The 21,976-nt window shown below is 41.4% G+C and overlaps 7 protein-coding genes across 12 annotated transcripts; 2 read left to right on the top strand and 5 right to left on the bottom strand.

Annotated features, from left to right (window-relative positions):
- Positions 1-32: 32 nt before the first annotated feature.
- LOC124201693 lies at positions 33-2,641 on the bottom strand. The gene is made up of 6 exons (XM_046597855.1): positions 2,093-2,641; positions 1,363-2,015; positions 1,081-1,299; positions 938-1,009; positions 731-878; positions 33-622 (listed from the first exon to the last, which is right to left on the bottom strand). Exons 2-6 carry the CDS (start codon positions 2,013-2,015, stop codon positions 200-202), a joined length of 1,515 nt encoding a protein of 504 aa, XP_046453811.1. The 5' UTR covers positions 2,093-2,641; the 3' UTR covers positions 33-199.
- Positions 2,642-4,551: 1,910 nt separating this feature from the next.
- LOC124201694 lies at positions 4,552-6,980 on the top strand. Its single transcript, XM_046597856.1, has 3 exons — positions 4,552-5,301; positions 6,042-6,338; positions 6,431-6,980. Exons 1-3 carry the CDS (start codon positions 4,661-4,663, stop codon positions 6,810-6,812), a joined length of 1,320 nt encoding a protein of 439 aa, XP_046453812.1. The 5' UTR covers positions 4,552-4,660; the 3' UTR covers positions 6,813-6,980.
- A 153-nt stretch (positions 6,981-7,133) lies between these two features.
- Positions 7,134-8,287, top strand: LOC124201695 (probable methyltransferase-like protein 24). The gene has a single exon (XM_046597857.1). The coding sequence runs from the start codon at positions 7,264-7,266 to the stop codon at positions 8,152-8,154; it is 891 nt and encodes a 296-aa protein (XP_046453813.1). The 5' UTR covers positions 7,134-7,263; the 3' UTR covers positions 8,155-8,287.
- A 272-nt stretch (positions 8,288-8,559) lies between these two features.
- LOC124203221 (collagen alpha-5(IV) chain-like) lies at positions 8,560-11,064 on the bottom strand. Its single transcript, XM_046599923.1, has 6 exons — positions 10,952-11,064; positions 10,159-10,868; positions 9,688-9,822; positions 9,561-9,629; positions 9,208-9,485; positions 8,560-9,142 (listed from the first exon to the last, which is right to left on the bottom strand). The coding sequence occupies exons 2-6, from the start codon at positions 10,634-10,636 to the stop codon at positions 8,900-8,902; spliced, it is 1,203 nt and encodes a 400-aa protein (XP_046455879.1). The 5' UTR covers positions 10,637-10,868; positions 10,952-11,064; the 3' UTR covers positions 8,560-8,899.
- Positions 11,065-11,934: 870 nt separating this feature from the next.
- Positions 11,935-14,629, bottom strand: LOC124203222 (collagen alpha-1(I) chain-like). Of its 5 annotated transcripts, none has more exons than XM_046599924.1 (7): positions 14,521-14,629; positions 13,891-14,350; positions 13,689-13,823; positions 13,031-13,574; positions 12,754-12,945; positions 12,382-12,695; positions 11,935-12,307 (listed from the first exon to the last, which is right to left on the bottom strand). In XM_046599924.1, exons 4-7 carry the CDS (start codon positions 13,440-13,442, stop codon positions 12,209-12,211), a joined length of 1,017 nt encoding a protein of 338 aa, XP_046455880.1. In that variant the 5' UTR covers positions 13,443-13,574; positions 13,689-13,823; positions 13,891-14,350; positions 14,521-14,629; the 3' UTR covers positions 11,935-12,208. The 5 variants fall into 5 exon arrangements, with proteins under 5 accessions (XP_046455880.1, XP_046455884.1, XP_046455883.1 ...); XM_046599928.1 differs by having other exon boundaries at positions 12,382-12,442; positions 12,485-12,695; positions 13,031-13,823; positions 13,887-14,350; positions 14,521-14,624; XM_046599927.1 differs by having other exon boundaries at positions 12,382-12,453; positions 12,496-12,695; positions 13,031-13,823; positions 13,887-14,350; positions 14,521-14,624.
- Positions 14,597-18,036, bottom strand: LOC124203218 (uncharacterized protein CG3556-like). 2 transcript variants are annotated; one of them, XR_006878463.1, is made up of 8 exons: positions 17,489-18,036; positions 16,584-16,866; positions 16,332-16,456; positions 16,058-16,225; positions 15,352-15,854; positions 15,013-15,289; positions 14,795-14,951; positions 14,597-14,676 (listed from the first exon to the last, which is right to left on the bottom strand). XR_006878463.1 is itself a non-coding variant. In XM_046599918.1 (7 exons), the coding sequence occupies exons 1-7, from the start codon at positions 17,616-17,618 to the stop codon at positions 14,890-14,892; spliced, it is 1,548 nt and encodes a 515-aa protein (XP_046455874.1). In that variant the 5' UTR covers positions 17,619-18,036; the 3' UTR covers positions 14,597-14,889. The 2 variants fall into 2 exon arrangements, 1 of the variants encoding a protein (XP_046455874.1); XM_046599918.1 differs by having other exon boundaries at positions 14,597-14,951.
- Positions 18,037-18,172: 136 nt separating this feature from the next.
- LOC124203220 (lissencephaly-1 homolog) lies at positions 18,173-21,885 on the bottom strand. The gene is made up of 8 exons (XM_046599922.1): positions 21,289-21,885; positions 21,068-21,221; positions 20,851-20,997; positions 20,616-20,772; positions 20,372-20,546; positions 20,141-20,276; positions 19,658-20,042; positions 18,173-19,574 (listed from the first exon to the last, which is right to left on the bottom strand). The coding sequence occupies exons 1-8, from the start codon at positions 21,324-21,326 to the stop codon at positions 19,501-19,503; spliced, it is 1,266 nt and encodes a 421-aa protein (XP_046455878.1). The 5' UTR covers positions 21,327-21,885; the 3' UTR covers positions 18,173-19,500.
- Positions 21,886-21,976: the final 91 nt, after the last annotated feature.

Genomic DNA, 21,976 nt, shown 5'->3' with positions numbered 1-21,976 from the left:
GGACCCTCTTGTAAACCAAGATTAATAAAATGTAACTGAAATGTATTTTTTATTGACTAATAAACTCAAAGATTGACATTTATCCTAACTAAGAATGGCTAACTATATTACGACGGATAGAAAAGAAACTTAGCTTTGTTTGATTTCAGACACAATAACAAGGAGAATGTGATGTGAAGTTCTGTTAAACTAATTTAGTCTAATAGTCGAGATTGGAAATGTCATCATAGTCCTCTCCCCCATAGTCTTGTTGTCCACCAAACGGAGGATACATTCCGATTTTCGACCAGGGACTCAACATGTTATTAGAGTACATCATATCGTAAGGGTTTCTCATCACGGGATAGCGAGGCGGAATGGCGTACGGATTCATGGGATTGAAAGACGATCCATACTGGGAGACACAGCGACCTCTTCGGGTGCCATAATCTTCGACAAGGAAATAACTACCACTCCTGCAGGGCCCACGTGTAAACGACTTGTAGCAGCCTCCTTCTGAGTTTGGTGTTGACTTCCAGTAAATGTGGCGGCCGTCGCATTTGCTTTCCGGACAAGGCGATCGATTGCACATACCATAACCGTTGGTATCCGGTTCCAGCCAGTTGCCATGGTCACAAGGGCCCTGGAGTCGAAAGAAGATGTGAACAACAATTATTGATAATTGACCGATTCAAATTCGGACGTGACAACACTTGTTATGTAAATACGATAACTTAGCGTAGCTTAATACCTTAGCGTAGATACGGTGGCACCTATCATCTCCTTTGAATAATAGCTGATTACGATCGCGGCATTGACACATGCCATTGATTCCATCGATATCAGTAAACACTTTGTTCAAAGGGCATGGGCCTGAATTAGACATGCCGCCTTCCCATCTGTTCATCAAAGATAAATTAATTTTCGAAATCAATTGAATTTGTTGAAAGTTTTGTACCCGACAGAGACGGGATAGCATCGTTTCGTTTCCGTGTAAAATCGATAATTTGGAGGGTATCCATAGCAAGGCCTTGTCAAATTTGCCAAATAAAATATGACTTGATAGTTTTAACTTAAACATTTTTTTAAAAAACAAAATACCTCTGGGGAAATCGAACGGCACAACCTCCGCCCACTGCTGCATTATTTGCCGCCACTCCGACTTTACCAGCGGACATGCAACCGTTCCACGGATAGGACACCATATTGCCGCAAGACGGGCGAGTGAATATACTGGAATCGTTGAGCTGAGGAAGGAATACTTCGTTGCGATGACACGGACCCCGATTGCCTCGCTGGCAGAAAAATTTCCTTCCGCACCTGATAAGAATTAATTCACATAAACATTCAGGAAAGAATAATCAAAATAAAATACACAATTACACTTCAGATTTGAGAAATTTGTTGGATGTTGGTGATGCAGTTTCAGCCAAAAGTTTGTTGTCCTGCAATGGTTGGTCGTATTCGTCGAAAAGTAAATCTTCGTAATCGCTGTAAGGATTAGGGGCTGGAAGTGGCCGAAGAGCGGGGGCACGAGCGGGAGCACGAGCAGGAGCGCGGGCAGGAGCGCGGGCAGGAGCGCGAGCAGGAGCGCGAGCGGGAGCTCGTGCCGGAGGACGTTGTTGGTTACCAGTATTCGCGGGTCCTATTGCGTTAACATTGTTGTCGTTCGAATCCAGACTCAGACCTAATGCAGCCATGTCCTCTTTAAGACGAGAGCGATCAACCGGAGTGTCTTCAAATCCCAAATCTTGCGATGATGATTGAAGCGACGCCGGATTCCGTCGGACGACTGAAGGAGCAGCAACCGATTCCTCCGCCCTTAAGGGTCCGGGCTGAGATGCCGAAAGTGGTCTGGGGATTGATCTTTGAGCTGGTTGTGCAGCGCCAGATGGTTGTTGAACTCTTTTGGATGTTCTATATGGGGTTTGGAGAGGTGCTTTGCGTGATTTGGGTTTCTTCGTCGTTGTCGTCGATTCCGTCAGGATCGCAATCGACACTACCATTAACAAGATCCACCACCGAAACTTTGCCATCTGTAATACCAAAATCAAGGAAGAAAAATGAGCAGCAGAATAAAAACAAGAACAAATAGAAAACTTGAAGCGCATACCTTTTCTTTCTCGACAGACTCGGCGATGAGGTAGCTACTTAGTATAGAGAGAATTGACGAATGAGGAAGAAAATGACGATCGCCTCTATACCATTCAACTCTCACAAGATAGTATAGTCAAACAATCACGAGGGGAGAAATGTCTTAACGGTAAGATAACTCGTGAGAGAGAGAAACAGTCCATATCAAGAATGAAATGAAACATAACCGAAAAAGAACGAGACCAAACACACAGGTGTGAAGCCTGTGAGACCCCACCCACCTGCTGTTCAATTTTCGAAAAAAACAAAAACAAAACAAACACAATAATCCATATAAGTGAAATAATAAGCATTCCTGGCTGATAGGCCGTGGGCGAGCAATGACATTTTCTTTTCGCTTTCCCTCGATAAGAGTAATATACATTCAAGAAAAGCTTCGGTGTCTACTTCGCTGCTAGAACATCGTTTGAAGACGTGGAGACCTCATTCTCCCGTGTTTACAGAGATAACGTGTCTGCAAGTTTCAGTAAAAAAATGTAGAGTTTCAGAGCACGATTATATTACACTAAGACGTAATCTAGGGTAATCTAGGATTATATACGATCTTTTGGGTTGATCAAACAAACCCAGAAAACATGGTGTACATGCCATATAAAATATTGAATTTTTATAGCAGCCTAACCAAAGGGCTTAAATCGTTATCTGGACTTGCTTATAAAGTTGTTGTCTAGACTGTTACTTTATATTCAACGGTTTAATTTTACGAAATGTTCAAATAAACATAGTAATAAGCTAATATAACTTGATAAAAAACAATCCTAAAATCTAAATTATAAGGCGGATTGCAATATTGGTGGGGCGGGGGGTTGGCCAACAATAGGTCAGTAACACGTAGATAATATGATATTTCGATTGACTACTCTTATCGTTATAAATTTGAAAATAAAAAAGAGGAAAAAAGGAAAGGAATGAAATGATTAAGAAAGAATCAGTTGCACTGCGACAGTCGCTGGCATTTCATCCAACCCTAAACACCATCAAATTTCCTGTCGTTCTAAGTGTAGCGTACGTGTGCAATGGCGCTTGGAAATAAAGTGTTAATTACCAGTTTGGCATTAATTGTCATGCAAGTTGTGATTTGCTCTGCCAATTCTGGGAATGATTTCTTCTTTGAGAATGAAGTCATTCGTGAAAAGGCTAGTTCTAGACGAATTGTAAACGGGAAATTGGTGTCCAATGAAGAATACGAGAAAGAGACTATATCGAATGAAAATCCGGCAGACACTAAAGAGAGTTATTTTGTAAACGGAAAAAAGGTGTCACCTATTGAATACAAGAATTACCAGATAGAAAATGGATTCTCGACAGACACGGAAGAGAGTCCAGTTGTCAACGGAGAAAATGAGTCACCTAATGAAAACGAGAATTATGAGACACTGAAGTATGAATACAAGACAGACACTGAAGAAGAATGTGACGAAAGCGGATCAGGAGAGGGAAGCGGATATCCAAGCCGATGCAAGCCTGGGAGCGGATTTGGAGAGGGAAGCGGAACTGGAGAGGGAAGCGGAATTGGAGACGGTAGCGGATCTGGAGAAGGTAGCGGATCTGGAGATGGCAGCAGAGGAGAATGGGCATCAACGTTCATTGACGATGAATAAAAATTGAAATCGAAAAATTCTGAAAAGTCACCGAACACACAGACAACGAACCTTCGAACCCTCATCCACCTGACATCCAGTCAAAAGACAGAACAATTCAATCTAAGAAATTAAAATTTAATAAAAATTAAAACTACTACGTCACTTTTGCGCAATGAAAACATCTTTTGGATTTTTTATGCGACACATTTTTCCTCGTAAGTTGAAGCGGATTTTTTTTTTGTCCTTTTCGTACAGAAAAGTAGTCCCCTACAAAAACTGTTAACATACCTCAACCATAATCTAGGCAACTTTTTAGGATTTTGAAGTTTGGTATTGTCTTTGTTCATTTTAATGTAAGCAAATACATATAGTAGGCTACGTGTTTTATCTAGGTGATAATCAAATAATCCACGTTGGCATAAGTCTTCACCCTCACGCGTAGGTAGGCCTATCAATTTCTTTATCAAATTATCTCCACGTATGTGAGTTAAAATATTGAAGAAATATGTGAGCCAATATTTCACAACTTTTTAATCAACCGGAAATTCTCTCATCGCTAATTATTTGATGACTGGTTAATTACATTTTAATGATTCCGGTTAGTAATAAATGAAATAATGCCATGCGACCCATGGTATTTGTTAGCCTGTGACACACTTACTTGCGAAATCACTTGAGATGTGTAATACCAGGATGAAATGTAAACGCGGGATTTTACACGACGTAGGATTTGTTAAAGTGAAATATGTTGCTTGTACCGATATCATCTGAATCACCTATCACCTTATCATCGCTGATTCAGGTCATGAAAAATAAAAAATGAAATGGGTAACGAATGAAACGGTTCAATCAGTTGCACGGTTGTCCTGAGTGGAAGTCGGTTATAAAATTCTGTTTAAAGAAATTACACCAAAAGTTACTATTGCAACATATTGCTTACCGAAATGGGGGTTAGTGTCAAATTTTTGCTTACTGCAGTTGTGGCTTGGAGTTTTGCTGGGCAAATTCTGTTTATTTGCTCCGGGGATGCTTATCCAACCAACGAGTTTTTCTTCCAAGATGAGCCCCACACATTGGTACGACGAGGTATTGTTCAAAAGAAATTCCAGACATCGAAAATCAATAATAATGCAATAAAAACAATACTGGATGACACGATGATTGATCAAGGTAGTGGTGACGAGCCGGATGAAGAAATTGGATCAGGGTTGTTAGATGGTAGTGGTGACCAGCCAGACGGTGAAATTGAGTCAGGGTTAGTAGATGGTAATGATGGTGAACCAGATGAAGAATTTGAGTCAGCATCGGTTGATGGTAGTGGTGATGAGCCAGATGGAGAAATTGAATCAGGCTTGGTAGATGGTAATGATAACGAGCAAGGTGGAGAAACTGAATCAGAGTTGGTAGATGGTAATGATGACAAGTCTGATGAAGAAATTGAGTCAGGATTGGTAGATGGTAACGGTGACAAGCCTGATGGAGAATCTGAACCAGGATTTCAACCTAAACCTGAAACAACTGAGCAAAATTCAGTTTTAATTCCAACAATTAGACCACCCCCACTAGAGCTGGTGTCAATTAAAGTGTAAGTACTATAAAATTACTATGTATGTTCACTACTAAAAATTGATTAATTTTGGGAGGTCAGAGACCTGAACATTTGTTTATGCACATAGTTATCAAATTCTAAAGTGGGAATTTTCAATACTTTGGAGCTTCCTTTGAATTTAATTGCAGATCTAGAGATAAATAAGAAATAAATGAACCAATTTGAAACACATGAAAATAATCAAAACAAAAACAGCATTGCCATGTAAAGTCAAACAATTTATCCATTAAAACAAAAATTGTGCTTCTTTTTTTCAACTAATATCTCTCGCATTTTGTTGTTTTATTATTGAAGTCATAAATATCTTTTGTAAACCTAAAAATCGTAAATATGGTATACATTTTCTATTTGCCTTCAAGTACGTATTAAAAATGATTCCAAGTAAAACGGAAACCGGAAGAAACGCATAATATTTTGGGCTGGAAAATATGCATTTCGTTTTGTAAAGTTTTTTTTCAAGTAACAGAAATATTTGTGTTGAAAAATAATTCTTATCAGCAGAGTGCAACACAAAGTGCTTGGCTTGGAGTTGCCACACCTTGATAACATGAGGGCAAACTAAGCGGCCGTTCCGAATCAGAGATAAACCAAATCTAACAAATAAATATAGTATACACTGTTGAGTCACAAAACTATGCGAGAAAAAGCTTGTTGTCACATCCGGCCAAAACAACGCATGAAAAGGCTAACATCAATTATTCATCTATTTCATCAAGGTGTGGTCAACGCTATTACTGTCCAAAAGGAAGCCGAGGTCCGTGTCCGGCCAACGAGATTTTGGTCGAAGAAAACGGAAGTGACAATCCAGCTGCAGAGGCGCCGTCATATTGCTCCGCCTATTCAAATTACCCATGGGACGGTTGCTTATCAAAAGTCAGTCAAGAAACTGAATCTTCCTCGTTATCGGCCAGATGCAATTTGAAATCGACAGCAGAACCCTGCACCGGATATCCACCTAGCTACCGCTATGATCCTGTCACGAAAACCTGTCGTCCCGCGGCATCTTCTAAGGGGTATTTCTTTTCAAATCAATTTAATGATTGACAACCATAACATTTGCATAGGCAAACTAACGTTCAAGAGATTAACGACATTCTCGACATAGAGATTGGCTGGTTTACGAATGCGGTACGGATCAAGTCTACATCGGATTGAATAGACAAATGGGTTCGTGTCAATGCATGAAGGAATTTCACCTTATTTACACTGCCGAGAATAAATGCTATGAGCCTTTCACTCGCGGGCCTTGTGAGAAGAACATGTGGCTGGTGCCATCTAGTCGTCGTGAAGCCAATTGTCGCCCTAGTCCTTGCCCGGAAAAACAGATCGACGGCAAACATTTCTACTGGAAAGGACATTTTCACGGTCCAGCCGGATGTTACAAACCGGGCACTCGCGGACCTTGCCCAGAAAGAAGCACGTTCATTGTTACAGATTACGTTTTGGGCCACGCCCGATGCGAACGCGATTGGAATTTTTCCATTTAATTTCGTCTTACCTCACCTTCGAATTAAAATTAATAAGAATTAGTAAACAAATTTACTGCCAAAACTATGGTAGTTTCACTAGTTTGACAGACTGTGAATAAAAATTACAATTGTTTGAAAAATGATTTCATTGCAAAATAAAAGTACACTACATTTCAAGACACATAATTACAAAATTCCAAATATTTCATTTTTTGGTCTGAAAAAAATTTTACAAAATTTTTTTGTTATTTAAAAACAGTTGAAAAAAGTAAAACTGTTGACCTAATGATAAGGACATTGATGTGAAATACTGATAAGACAAACAAAAAGATCGTTTATCTCGTTTCATTTGCCTATCGAGGCCATAAATGAACAGCATAAACGAAAAAAGCTGGTGCTGCGTAGCGTACATGTGTTACATGCCAATTTTGTGCTATAATTAATTTCGATTGACACAATAATTACCAGTATGTCAATTTTGTGGTTCGGGCGTAAATGGCTGACAGTTTTAGTTGCGCTGGCAATTGGTTTTATAGTAATTGTTGCTCTCAGTGCTAAAATTCACAAGGTTTCATCAGTACTGGACTATCAAAATTACGCGCAACTCTTCGTAAGTTCTGTTGTGGAGCCCAAAGAATTAGAAATTGATTGGAAAACTATGAATGTTACTACATTAACTCCTGACCAAATAATTGAATACTTTAAATGGTCAAATCAAACGTCTTGTAAACTCACACACGATTTTGGAGGACACATGCTTCAGAATCCAAGCGGACTCGACGGACAGAAAGCAGTTTGCCTTGACGATAAAATCGCACCAAAAGCGGGCAGTTGTGTCGTCTATTCGTTCGGAATCAACAACGAGTGGTCTTTTGATGAAACTATGGAAAATTACGGCTGCAAAGTCTATTCATTCGATCCGACAATGAAAGTAGAAACTCACAAACACAGCAAAGATGTTAATTTTTATAACCTCGGCATCGCGGATAAGGACGACGGTGGAAATTTTAAAACACTTTCGTCTATTTACTCGATGCTCAAGCTGGATCATGGGGATGCCATTATTGACTATTTGAAAATTGATATTGAATACAATGAATGGACTGTCATCCCAAACATAATTCAATCAGGGATGTTGTCGAAAGTGAGACAGATGGGCATAGAATTCCACTTGTACGCTCCCGCTACAGAAATTAACTGGTTTTACGATAGTGTCAAAATCGTAAAATCAATCGAAGATGCCGGAATGGTACGATTTGATTCGAAATACAACCCATGGTTCAACGGGATAATGCCTGCCATGAACAACATGACTGATTCTTTGGGTTACGAGATAGCTTGGTACCAGATCCTACCCTGAAAATCTAGTCGAGAATATATTTAAAATATTTCACTGTTAAACTGAAAACTGGAATGAACTGCGATTACGTATATATCAATAAATAAAGAACCAAAAAATTTGATTTGGTATCATAAAATAATGCCTCAACTTATTTTCTTTAGGCAAGAACTTATTAACATTAACTTATCATATATATTATAACTAGACAAATAATCAAAGAAGAGAAATAGTTCAAACATCATACCTTGCGAAGCGATTAGCAGATGAGCAGGTGTAAGTGTAACGCACGATTGTCTCGTTATTTTACGATTCGTCTGCTCTCTGCTGTAATAGTAATCCGCAGGACAGCAGCTCATCAGCTGACTGCAGACAGAATCACTGTTGAAGCCATAGGGCCTACTGTGATGAAAAATAAACAAAAAGTTTGTGTTTGGTGTTTCTGTATTAGGGGAAAAATTTCTACAATGTCGGAATGGATGGGATCATTTTAGTGTTTGTTTTTGTGAGAATAATGGCAGTGGAACGAGAATTAAACAGAAATCGTTACGTGATATTATTTCAAGAGGTGTCTAAATACGTCTACAACAAAGAAGGAAGAAGATGAAACTAAAGAATTAGATTATTATATTTGCTGGTTAATCTGTAAAGTAATTGAAAACGGTTATAGTGCTAAACCCATGAACACTTTCAGTCAATATGTTTTCCCCTTGAAGAAAAAACCGAAATAATAAAAAAGACCATCATATTCAGTCGATCCCTGTTCTTAACCATACATGTTATGAGTATAGCCTTTGATGTGGGAGTAGCCCGTGTTGCATCCGGTGGCAGATCCGCAAGGAGCGGGCATTGATGGCATCATGGGAGTTCCGTAGAAGCAAGGACTAGTGTTGCACGAGATTTGTGGTGGGCAAGGATTTCCGCAAACGGAACCCATAGATCCGCCACAACAGTTGGGGGATTGAACTGGCGGATAGAAGCACGGCGGCGATTGGCAAGGGTATGGACACTAAAGAGAGAAAAGCCAAATTACATAGTTGAATTCATTTAAATCTCTCATTGTGTTAATAGTACCGGCTGGTTGCAAGTGGATGTTCCTCCGCAGCAGCTTACTGGAACCGGTGCAGGTGCTGGTAATGGTATTGGTGCTGGTGGACACGAGGGAGTTTGACAAGTAGTTGAAGTACCTGGACTACCTGGAATGCCTGGAATACCTGGTTCACCAGGAGTACCGCGTTTGCCGTCGGTACCAGGTTTGCCAGGAGTTCCTGGATTTCCTGGTTCACCGTCTTGGCAGGAACAAGTGCCAGGAGCACCATCCTTGCCTGGACGACCGTTGTTTCCGGGAGGACCTGTTTACCAAAATTAACGGATTATATTAAATTCAATGAATCAGAAAATAAAGTTTGAATAGTTGTTCAACTTACCAGGTGGGCCCATTGGTCCCATTTCACCTGCGGTCTCGCATGCTGGGGGTCCTGGAGGGCCAGGTGGACCTTTACAAAATCAATTAAATTACATTTAAGTGGAAAATTCCGAGAATTAATTAATTACCAGGTGGTCCTCGAGGTCCTGGGTAACTATCGCAGGAGCTTTCGCATCTCGGAGCGGGAGCAGGGCATTCCACTTCACAAGGAGCGGGAGAAGGACATCTCGTCTCACAGGAAGGAGCGGGAAGGCAGGTATCATCTTGAAAAATCAAATAAAAAAAGGAAAAAACAAGAAAAACATTTCGTTAACAGTCAGCTTCTTATTAGGGGTCAAGGAGAAATACAGAAGGGCTTGTCCAGATAAAAAGAGATCCCATCAATAATTCTAGACATAATTTTCTCAAATGAAAGACGAAATAGCGCCGTCTGGGCGGTGGCAACTGTATAGCGCCAGTCAGACTCATCCAAAAGGTCAAACGTCAGATTATTGTAATTCTAGCCGACACACGAGCGAGCGAATTCAGCAGGATCACAAATGTCGTACAGCTACAAAATCACTTCTATATTATAATTAACAATTGAAATAATTACTTACAGTCACACGACGAGCTTTTGGTTTGCGAAATGACGAGGATCTGCGCATAAAGACGTTGAATCATCAACCTTTGGCGTTTCAATTCAGCCTGGAACATGGCGATTTTCGGTCCGTAAGTTTCGCAGCTGCTGCCGCAGTTATATTCGCAAGACGGAGCACTGGGACAAATGACGGACGATTCCGTTTCGCAGTTTCCGTATTGCAATTCGTTGAGACGTTGCTGGTACTCGTCGGTGCCCGTCCACGAAAGGAAATCGTCGTCGCCCTGGGCCTGTTTCCTCATGTATTCCAGGTAGAGCAAATTATCGGCATTCTTGCGCACAAGTTCGATACTCTGTCTGGCGCAAGGAGCAGGAGCAGGAGCAGGAGCAGGTTGCCTTCCCCACGACTTGGGTGGTGGGTAGGTGCAGGTTGCTAAAGCCACCCAACACAAAATTAGAAACAACTTCATGGTGACTGCGAAATGACTGATGGGCATCTTAATCAACTGGGCAGCTTTTAAAGGCTTCGTTTTTCTGCGGGATACGGTTGCCTAAAGGAATGGAAATTCCCAAAATGGGTTGGCCAGCAGTCCACCATCAGTGCACGAGCTCCTCTACAGATAACCTCTATAAATTTGTAGAGCTAAAATGAACTCAAAGCACTGGTGATGACCCGCCGACAAACTCGTATCTATCGTCCAGCAATTCCACTCTGATTTCACGTCCGGCCTTGGATTAAAACATGAAATAAAATTTAAGTTTCTGATGCAAAATAAAGTCACTAACGAAGATAAACATATGGTACTATATACCTCGTATATACATGTCTCGATCTTTAGACACCACTCCTATGCGGTATCGTCTGGAATCCATGGCGCAGGCCTGTCACGATCCGGATTCAATGTCACAAACATGTCATTCACACCGCCTTATATTTCTGGAAAAATAAATCTTGTCTGAATGTATGAAAAATTCAGTGATAAGTTAACATGCAGGCTGCCCAATGTCTGCTTCGTTTTACGAGGACTGAACGGCCTTATAGCCTACTGTCTAGAATCAGATTATAAGCATTTCAGACCAATTGTGAACGAAATTAAAACATAGAAAAAGCGTTGGCTTAAATGGAATGTAGAAATCGTTATCAAATAAATGAAGAGTGATATTTAATATGGACGGCTGTTGGAGTATCGATCCCATTTTCTTGGCTGCCGGATTTCACTGGAGAGAATTGAATGATTAAATCCCCAGACGACGGAGCATTAGTAATTCATAGGAATAGAACCGTCATTTGGAGCTCTTGTAATCTGCTCTGCCTTAAACAGAAGCACTCAGAACAGATCACTATTTAGCTAGACCCACACAATTTCAAAACTCAATTATGGACATGAATCTAATGCCTCCACTGTGTTGAAGAGAACTAAATAATTCTTTAAGACATATCCGCTCTTTCCGCCGAAAATGTAGTATAAAAATTAAATTACCTTTTATTGGGCATCAATTGAAGATGGGAAATTGCTTTAACACGCAATTGAGAAATGTCAGTAGCGTAGGCAATGAGACTTTGATGGAAAAGTTCAAAGGGTTCTTACCTTTGTTGTCACAGCCACTGATGAATAATTCAGTTCCTCTGTAAATTATCACCTTCAACGGAAGTTTGGCGGAGTGGTCCTGGTAGAGTGCCTGTAAAATCACAAAGTTTCCCCCCCCCCCCCCGGTTTTCCCTCTCCAGACTTCCCAACTTTGCACCAATTCACAACTATTCCCGTACGAGCTTTCTTTTTAAAATAAATAATAATAAAAAAAAAACTGTGTGTATTCTTACAGAAAATGAGGTTGGCTACAAAAGATGGTGAATAAGCTAAATAGGATGAAAAGCAAATTCATGGTTTAACTTTTTTAAATGAACTGTGAAATCAAACTTCTTTTTTTTTTTTTGTTGTACAGCTTTTTTGGCTAATTGTCTAATGCATTTTTTCTTTCAATCTTATCCCTCACTGCCCACTATGAGAAATCAAATAACTGCAAACTAAATTATACTGCCGAACGCTGGCATGTTACTTGTTGCTAAATTAACCTTTCCATGGGTATCCTCCTCCGCAACCGCCAGTGGCGCAAGGGGCTTGCTGTGGTGGATAGTAACACGGTGGCGATGCGCAAGGGTAAGGGCACTACAAATTAAATATAGAGATTTAACGAATTAAAGGTGATGTTTCATTGAAAATTATAAGTGAAAATTCAATACCGGAGAGTTGCAGTTCAATGTCCCACCGCAGCAGCTCACTGGAACTTGAGGAATTGGAACTTGCATTGCCATTTGGCATGGAGGTTGTGCGCAAGGAGCTGGTGGCATTGCCATTTGGCATGGAGGTTGTGCGCAAGGAGCTGGAAGAGCTGGCATGGCTGGAACTCCCGGCTCACCTGGAGGACCTTTGGGACCGTCAACGCCTGGTGTACCAGGAATACCAGGAGTTCCCGGCTCACCATCGTTGCAAGAGCAAGAGCCAGGCTCGCCATCCTTTCCGTTACGGCCAGGACGTCCGTCGAGTCCAGGTGGACCTTTACAAAATAAATTTAATTACATGTAGGTGGAAAATTCCAAGAATGAATTAATTACCAGGTGGGCCTCTTAGTCCCATTTCAGCTGGAGAATTGCATGCTGCAGGTCCTGGTGGGCCAGGTGGTCCAGGTGGTCCTCGAGGTCCTGGGTAACTATTGCAGGAAGATTCACATCTCGGAGCGGGGCAACGACTTTCACAAGGAGCAGGTGCAGCAGCACAAGGAGTTTCACACGGAGATTCGCATGCGCCTATCGAATAATATAACAATCAAATATCAGTCAATAAATCAAAAAGATGGAAGAGATATTTTAACAAAATAATAATGTTACTTACTTCCACAGGAACTGCTGGTTTGCGAAATAGTGAGGATCTGCGAATAGAGACGCTGAATCATCATCTTCTGGCGTCTCAATTCCGCCTGGAAAGAAGCGATTTTGTCTGCGTACAACTCACAGCCGCTGCCGCAGCTAGATCCGCAACTAGCCTCCGCGCACGGAGATTCGACCATTCCGCAGTCCATGTTAACTGAACGCAATTCGTTCAGGCGTTCCTGGTACTCGTCGGTGCCTGCAAAGGATTGCCATTCGTCATCGCCCTGGGCCTGTTTCCTCATGTATTCCAGGTAGAGCAAATTGTCGGCATTCTGGCGCACAAGATCGAGATTCTGTCTCTGGCAGGGAGACCTGGCAGGGTAATTGGCGCCAGCTGCCAAAGTCACGCAACACAAAAGTAAGAACCACTTCATGGTTACTACTGCCGATCGGCTACTGAATTATTTTTCATCATAGGCAGTGGCTTTTTATAATTTTGAAAAAGCCACAAAGATGTAAGCCTAAAAGAAAGATGGATTCATCTGAAATCTCTAGTCCTATTTTGCCTAGAGGAAACGGAAGTATTCAAAAAGAGAAAAACAAAATGGTCGTCGGCCGGGGGCATTAGTTTGTCTTTGCTCTTTCGATAACCTTTAAAAAACGACTAAATGTAAATATACTTATATAAGAATTGTTGCACTCTGGAGATGGGTTGAACTGAACTATTTGACCGCTCCCGGAGTTTGGCCCTTTTCACGCTCTTGGGTGTTGTTTATCATCGAAACTAATGTTACACGTCCGGCCTTGAGATTCGACTACGACGCAAACAAAAAATCATCACGATTTATAGAGTTAACAATTTTATATGGTATACATACATACTTGACCAGACTCTGTATGGTGTGAAATATCTGGAATCTATCCGTCAGGCCTGCCGCCGAAAGTTGTGAAACAAATCTTGAACGATGTTTTCGAAAGATATATACAATCCAGGCTCCCGAAATCAGAAAGAACCACACATGTCCGAATAAGGACTTGTTTGTTTCCGCCTAGTTCTGAGCCCATTTGATAACTGTCGTATCAAAAGGTTACCACCATCGCTTCAATTTTTTTTTTTTTTTTTTACGGCCTCAAAATGTTATTGGGTCCAGCGCTGTACAGTCGTGAAATGTTAAATACATTTAAAATCAAAATGTTTGACTGAGATAGTTTGGCGGTAAATATTGTAGACGAAAAGTTTTCTACAATTCACTAGTCGACACTCAAACTTTGCGCTAGGGTTGACGACAATATCGATCGCCTCTAAAAACCCTTGTAACTCGAACTATTCCAATTACTGTTCCTGAAATGTTAATACTTGGTAATAATTAACTGTCGTACTTGAAACACAAACAAGAAGTAAATGTCCCCATCAACTATTCAGGCGGGGCAACAGTGGGGGTTCAGTATCTTATACCAGCATTAAAGTTGAGCAAAGTCTATTAATGGACAACAGGAGAACTTGATGATTACCTTTTGAAAATCGAGGAATACGAAAAGCCGAATCAGTCTCATCTAGCTTAGCTTTAAACATGCACGAGCTACTGTGTGGCCCGACAGTGTGTATTGTTCTGTTTAAAACATCTGTTGGGCTACATGTAAGGGCGTCATTCCTAATTAGACACTCGTCTACCGAGAGAAAGAGAGAGTTAAAAGTTAGGAAAAAAAATGCTGAAAACATTATTATCCAGAACGAAATATAATAACAAATTCTAATAGGAACGATAATACGATATTGAATTGCGACCTCTGGCGACACGTCTTGTTGGACTACATATCAGACAACAAAACCAGCTGACGTAAGGGTAAAACATCAAGGATTAATTCGGGACGACCTCATTGTTAAACGTCCTTGTACCAGAAAAGATAGTAGTCTCCATTTTTAGGAAACATATCGTCGACACCTAAAGGCAGTAATCGAAATTAGTCGAAATGAATGCGCAATGAATTAATTTTTAAAATTACCTCCGACTGCGACGTAATGAGGTGCGATGACGGAAGGCGGATTCGCGGGATCCGGCATCATTGGCATGCAGAAAAGGAGCCAGAAATGGAAACCAATGTACTGATCCCTGTGACCTCCTATGGTGTGGATGTAATGCCCGTTGGGCCAGACGGAGGCGGAGAACTCGAAACGCGGATCGGCTTCGGCCGCAATTTTCATAGCCTCGTAGAAAGAACTGTTGGCCGGAACGGTCAACTGGATCGCGTAAACGTCCGATCGATTTTGCCCGATCCACACCTGAACGTAAATTGTTTGAAAATAACTTTCAAAGTGATTTTATTGCTTTACTCTCAACTTACGACGTAAGTAAAGTGGACTTTCTGAGCCGGATCGCCACCTAACGATCCAGCGGATGGTATAGTCGTAGGGATGGTTGGAGGTGGCTGGGTAGTCGTCGTATTGAGCTGGCCCGACTGATTGTTAAGATTAGAGCATTGACTGTAAAGGAAACCGTAACCAGGTTGCGTTGCCAGGGCTAGAAGAACTTCGCTGGTCGTGAACAAATCGCCAAATGATCCATCCGCCTTTTGCTGGCTCCTTAGCCAGTCGACAGTCAAGTCCGGACGCCATGCTGGCAAAGTTATTGGCTTGGCCGTTGGTTGTTCTTCCAGCAGTTGGCCAGGGATTTTCAAAGCCTGAATGGCCAGCGCAGTTGTCGCTACGTTATGATCAAAAGAGCCATCCGGCTGTTGCTGAGCCGCAATCATTTTCAGTGGCTGTTCCAAAAAGTCTTGTAAATGACGATACTTTGGGCTGCTCTGGTAGAGGCAAGAAGTAGCCAAAACTACCATGGCCAGCAAATCTAATATAAACAACAAAGCCAGAAAAATAAAAATAAATAAATAAAATAGAGTAAAAACTCTTTTAGTTATCATTAGTGCATCTTTTTTTTAAATAAAAATAAAAAGTAGCCGGAAAAAGGCAATACATCATGATTAACTGTGACGTGTAAAATGAGCGAAAGTTAATGGCCAATACATTCAATGCATTAAATGTAGTGTCTACCAATGCTGTGCGTCTGGACGGGCGGCTGATTGATGGACTCGAGTAGCTTGACTACGTGACGTCGCTTGAGATGCCCGCCTCCGGCACAAACGGCCATCGCATTGAAGGCGAACGTGAACGGTTGCAAAAGCTTTCCATCGTGATCCTCTTCCAGGACCAAGATAGGCGCTGGTTGTTTACGTCATAAAAGAGAAAGAACAAAAGAATATATAAAGAAACATTGGGATCGAGTTTTTGATATTTTTTTCCCGAAATGGAAACTTTGTGAGCTCACCGAGAATATCCTGGCCGTAGAAATCCCTCGGGTTGCGGCACATGGCCGTTAAAGTTAGAGCAAACAGACTGCGACTGGGCTCCAGGGTGTTGGCCTGCTCCTCCTGCGGAGTCGATCCTTGATTCCTTCAACCGAAAGATAAAAGTTGAGTTTAGTCATCATCTCTAGACTTCTCACGACTTTGAATAATTGATATCACGTAAAACTCGACACTCCACTTTATTGAATTATTAAGAAAAAATAAAAAATAACCTGAGCAGAAATAGAAGAAGTTGAATGTCAAATTCCTGTCGCAGGATCAATCCTTGGAGACTATTGGGATTGAAGTTGACGGTGGACGACGCGCCTGTGGTGGCGGAACGATCGGCGATGACCCGCAACAGGGCTAGGAGGGCCCTTGGCGTGTCAACCCCCCAGCTGCCGGATTGTTTGGATCGTTCGAGTAGCCAACTGGCAGACGGCTGGATCAAGTCATCCGCCGCCATGGTCAGAATCGATCCACCACCGGCAGCGTTGTTATTGTTTTGCGGGGCACCTATACATACAACATGCGTATAGGGGACACAGACCACCAGTAAAAACACACAATACTTAATCGTGAAAAACAAAAAATAATACACCAAATGATAAATCGATTGTTTGGACGAATCCGCCAGTATTTTATATGGCAATGTACATGCGTCATTTCGGAGCCACAAAAGTTTCTTGGAAATGTGCCCCCAACCCATCCAACCCTCCCTTCCGCCACCCCCTGGATTCGCTGCCATCTCAGCTACGTGTGTGTCGTATCAAATTACAAAAACCATACTCGGAAGAAAAATCTTTTTTTCTTTCCCCGACGCTATCGACAAGTGCAACATGAAACGCGCCTTTGAGGTCTACGCGTTTTAACATTTCAAAGAGCAAACGCTCGAGGAGCTCATTGGCTGCTGTTCACATGTCAGTAAAAAATCTCTAACACGATGATCCACTCGGCTCTTTTTTTAATGCCCTCCGGAAACAAAATTCTAAAAAGAAAAAGTCAATTCGAATAGAATTTCACCTTTTAGTTTCTACATTTTTCAACATCGAGCGGTTGTCATCGATTGATGTTTCAATCACGTTCCATCACGACTCGTTGCGTTTCTATTAAAAATAAGGAGCGCGCTGTTACTTACCGATTACCGGGGTCGAGAAATGGATCAGCAAAATGAAGCAAGCCAAGGACACGGAAGAAGTGGCCAATCCTCCCGACACTGTCCCCCTGTTGAAAGGTGGAAATCCTCGTGATTTTGGCCGGCGATCCATGAATGCAGATGTTGTTCTCGATGTGAAAAGCGGTGCGGAGCGGCGTGGCCGTTTACGTTGAGTTGCGGCGAACGTCTGGCTGGCCAACGCGTTGGTTGTTTGCCCTTTTCTGTTGTTCTTTTCTCTTCTCCTCGTCTTCTTCTTCTTCTTCAATAAGGGACGAAAATGGAAAGATCTCGAGCTGAGGGTTTTTACTTGGCAAAGAAGGATCAAGTGAAATCAAGTCAATGTGAAAAAGGAGGAGGAGCTTATCGATCCTGCGGGAGTTGTCTCTGCTACGTGCGCACGTGCGCTGTTAAACTCCACGGTGACGAAGACTTGGCGCTTCCATGGGAAACGCGAATGTATTTCATATCCGGTCACGTAACCATCCACTGCCCCTTTTTGATTTGATGGTATTAACTTTCATTTTTCTTTTTAAAATTAAAAACCTCGCCAACATGCCAATCGACCTATAATAATAATAATGGAATAAAACAAAATTAATGACGCCATCCCGCTGTGTGGGGGGTAGCAGGTCGTCGAGTGTTTTTGAAATTTCGTGTCGTTCGTTCTTCAATCTCGTTATCGACACCAGTGCCACACGGTGGATGTATTGCCGATACAGCAACAGCAGCAGCAACAACAAAAAAAAAATGTTTGGGATTCGAAATTTGGATTTTCAGAGAAAAAATGAGATAATAACTAAACAATTTTTAAAAACCACAAAATAATAATCATTATATAGTTATAATAATTAAGTAAGGGATCGAGGAGAAAGGGCAAAAGGCAGGTTCAAGGATCTGGAAGGGAGAAAAAAAAAAAAAATAAATGAAAAGGTAATTTTTTTTTTCTTCATAGAGGCACCTAAAGTGAGAATTAGAACAAAAAATACAACCGGGGAATTTTTTTTCTGAGAAGAAGGAAAAACATTAACTACAACCCAAATAAAAGGGAAAAAAAAAAGATTATAAAATAGTTTCGTGATTTTTACACGTTTAACAAATGATGATGGCATGACAATGAGCGAATTGAAAAAGATCGAAAGAAAGAACTTTTTCCCATTATCCCCTCCGTGTGCTGCAAAAGACTACACAAAATTATTTAGATAGAGAAAAAAAAAGATGGAAAATAATCCAACTTTGATGAGTCTGTTTTCTTTTTTTTTTCGTTTGATGAGAGAAACATGTACAGGCCCAGATGTGAAAAAAAGAAAGGAAAAATTACAAACAAAACAAACTGGAGCGCGGAAGAGAGGAATGAAAATAAAACATAAGCTTTTTCTTCTTCTTTACCTATTCAAAAAGGCTGTAGGACATTATGTTGTTGTTTTTTTTCGAGAAGATGTATAGTGCGCCGTTATTCGAGAGAGGATACAAGTGCGTCAGCTTTCAAGCATGAATGAAACCCAAAAAAAAAAATCCACTCTGAATCGATCTCTGCTGCTGCTATTTTGAGGGTGGTAAGATATTATTCTTTCCAAATTTTTTCATTTCTCTTGTGTTTTTTTTTTTGTTGCTTTTGTTTTTCATTTTTTTTTTGTTTGTTTTGAAATAGAACCAACAATGGCACACTGTGGGAACACCGCGCCCTGCCCGGCTTTATGCTGCAAAAAAAAAAAAAAATTGGGGTTGTGAGGGAATACAGAAGGAAGGATTTTTACATTTTCACTGAAGAATTAGAAGAAGTGCCAAAATATGTTGTTGTTGTTTTTTTACTTTTTGAGTTGTTTAAGAGGCGAAAAAATAACAAAGAAAAAAAAATGATTGTTTAAGGGTTCTAACGAAATAATCCGCATTAGTTTGATAGCTTTTTTTTCTGGTTTTATCGGTATTATCCTTTTTGTTGTTATGTTAACGTCTGGTAATTTTCTTCCTCGTGTTCTTTCTATCTCGATCCTTCTTCAGCGACATTCCCAGACTTTGACCGTCTGATCGACACTGCCCGTCACTACGTAGGGCGCCGTACGGTGGAGATCTGTCCGAAGAGAAAATCGGTAATCAATAAAGTGCGAGAAAAGACACGTTGGAATAAAAATATCAAGATGTTCCGATACGCACCCAGAGACGTGCAAAAGTGCTGGTGAGCTTCGAGGGTTTTGAGGCACCGCCTGTGACGCAGATCCCAAACGCGAAGCGTCTTGTCGTCAGCGGCACTTAGCAAGTACTTGCCACCCGTGTGGAATACCAGGCCGCGCACCCAATTGTCGTGCCCGGTCAGAGTTAGAACGCACAGGCCAGTAGATACATCCCAGATCTTGATGGATTTATCTCGAGAGCCGGATGCCAAGAAGGGGCCCGTGAGATTGGATTTTTTATGGTTCTCAGTGGGTGCCGAGTTGGAAGAAGAGGCAGCCAAAGCTGTGGCCTCTTGAATAGCTGCCGTAGCAGACTCGGGCGCCCAGGCAACACATTCGACTACGTGCTCGTGCTCTCGCATCTCCATCTGAAGATTATCGCAGGAAGAAATCAATTTCTTTGTATGTGACATGAGCGAAACGGAAAATAATAATAAAAAAAAAAACTACTGGGCGGATGAAATACCTTGCATTCCTTGGAGGAGAGAAGCCAAATGCGGACGGTTTGGTCGTTGGAACAAGAGGCGAGTAAAAGACCGTCGGGTGATACTCTGATCTGCCGCACCCACTCTCGGTGTCCCGAAAGAGTCTTGACGCAATACCTGACCATATTGAGAAATGTTTCGGTAATGGATGTACATCCAAAAGACAAAGTCCAACACTGCACAAATTGAGGTGTGAATGAATCAACACTTACCCGGTTGCCACTTCCCAGATTTTTATGGTTTTATCACGACTGGACGAGACGAGAAAATCGCCCGTAGGTAGGAAGGTGACGCTGCTAACGTTATGGTCATGACCCTGCAACGTTTTGGTGCACTCGAACGTGTTGAAATCCCACAACTTGACCGACATGTCTGCACTGCAAGAAGCTGCAAAACGAAAAACATGATTTCGCAAATTTTATCTCGTCGTACTTGTTGGTTGCGTAATATATTTACCAAGCATTTTCCCGTTCGAGTCAAAGGTTACGTCTTGCACCGAGTCAGTGTGGCCCTTGAGCGTACGTTCAAAGTCACCCGTTTCGAAATCCCATAATTTGATAGTGGCGTCTTCGCTTGCTGAGACGAAAACACTAAATACAGGATGAAACACCACCTGTCAAAAATTTGTCATGCAAATTAGCACTGCTTCCATCTTACTTCAGAATAATAATGTTGTTGTTGCAAATGTTACCTTGGTAACTGGTGCTCGATGACCAGACAAAATGTACTTCTCTGGAGCTCTGGGAATCCATTCTGTGGGGCTCCGCTTTTCCCTCGTTGGGGCCCCAGCAATGAATTCTTTCTCAGCTTCAGCCAATTTGGCTTCTAGCTCCATCACCTGCAAAATATAAAAGGTAAAAGCGTGTTATTAAATAATTAAACAACAACCACTGTGTAAAGTTAGGTACCCGTTTCTGAAGCCTGACAACAGAAGTCCACTTCTTTTCCAGCAACCCAGTGTACTTTTTGTCAACATCTCCACTAATGTCTGCTTCTCTCTTAAATGCTTCAAGTGAGTCTACATGGCCGCTGGATAGTAAGTAGTCAGCAATTGCTCTATTCCTGTAAGACAAAATTGAGTCTGTAAGAAACCAATCAGCTCCAAATACCTAAATTTTTAATAACACACAATTCTTCTTTTTGGCGCTGTGACAACACCATTCTCATTGTCCTCTCCTCGAGGAGCGGCAGACGGGGGCTATTTCTTGGTCAAACTTCACTTGAAGAAACTGCTGCTTTTCGGCGATTGAATACACAAATAAATCAAGACGCCGCCCGAAAATGTTGATCGAGTGTTTAATATTTAAGTCGGGCTATCTGGCTATGGTTTTTGACACATCTGCAATAACTACTACTCCATCTTTGGGTTAGAATTCTGCAACAGCAACCATCTTTTCGTAGTTGCCAGCTTCAACAAAACTCCGCACGAAACAGGTACTAGATATTGTTACGTCAACTCCCCGTTGAAATTTTACACGTAACGATGCTAACAACGAAAACCATGAGCCCCTCCCCTTTGATTCCCGATTGGCCAATGAACGAGTCGACCATCTTCGTTTGTCTGCCATCTATCCATAGACCATCACAACTTAATCTGGGATTAAAGTGTGTGGGCAAGAGTTTTTCAACTTTTAATTGCAATTTTTGACAAGTATCTTAGAAATCAACATAGTTTTAATCAAAGAGCGGATTCTAGGAGAAAGACTCGGGAAAATTTACCTTGTTGAACATGTAATTCAAATTTATACCGCTTGGTGCAGATCAGTGTTGATGGCAGTGGTGTGTTTCTTTGCGGAAGGAAATTTAACAGGGGCTTC

The sequence above is a fragment of the Daphnia pulex genome, chromosome 9 (genome assembly GCF_021134715.1).
Source record: "Daphnia pulex isolate KAP4 chromosome 9, ASM2113471v1".
NCBI classification, from domain to species: domain Eukaryota; kingdom Metazoa; phylum Arthropoda; class Branchiopoda; order Diplostraca; family Daphniidae; genus Daphnia; species Daphnia pulex.
The sequence above is the reverse complement of the archived record's forward strand: the minus strand, read 5'-3'. Positions and strand labels throughout refer to the sequence as shown.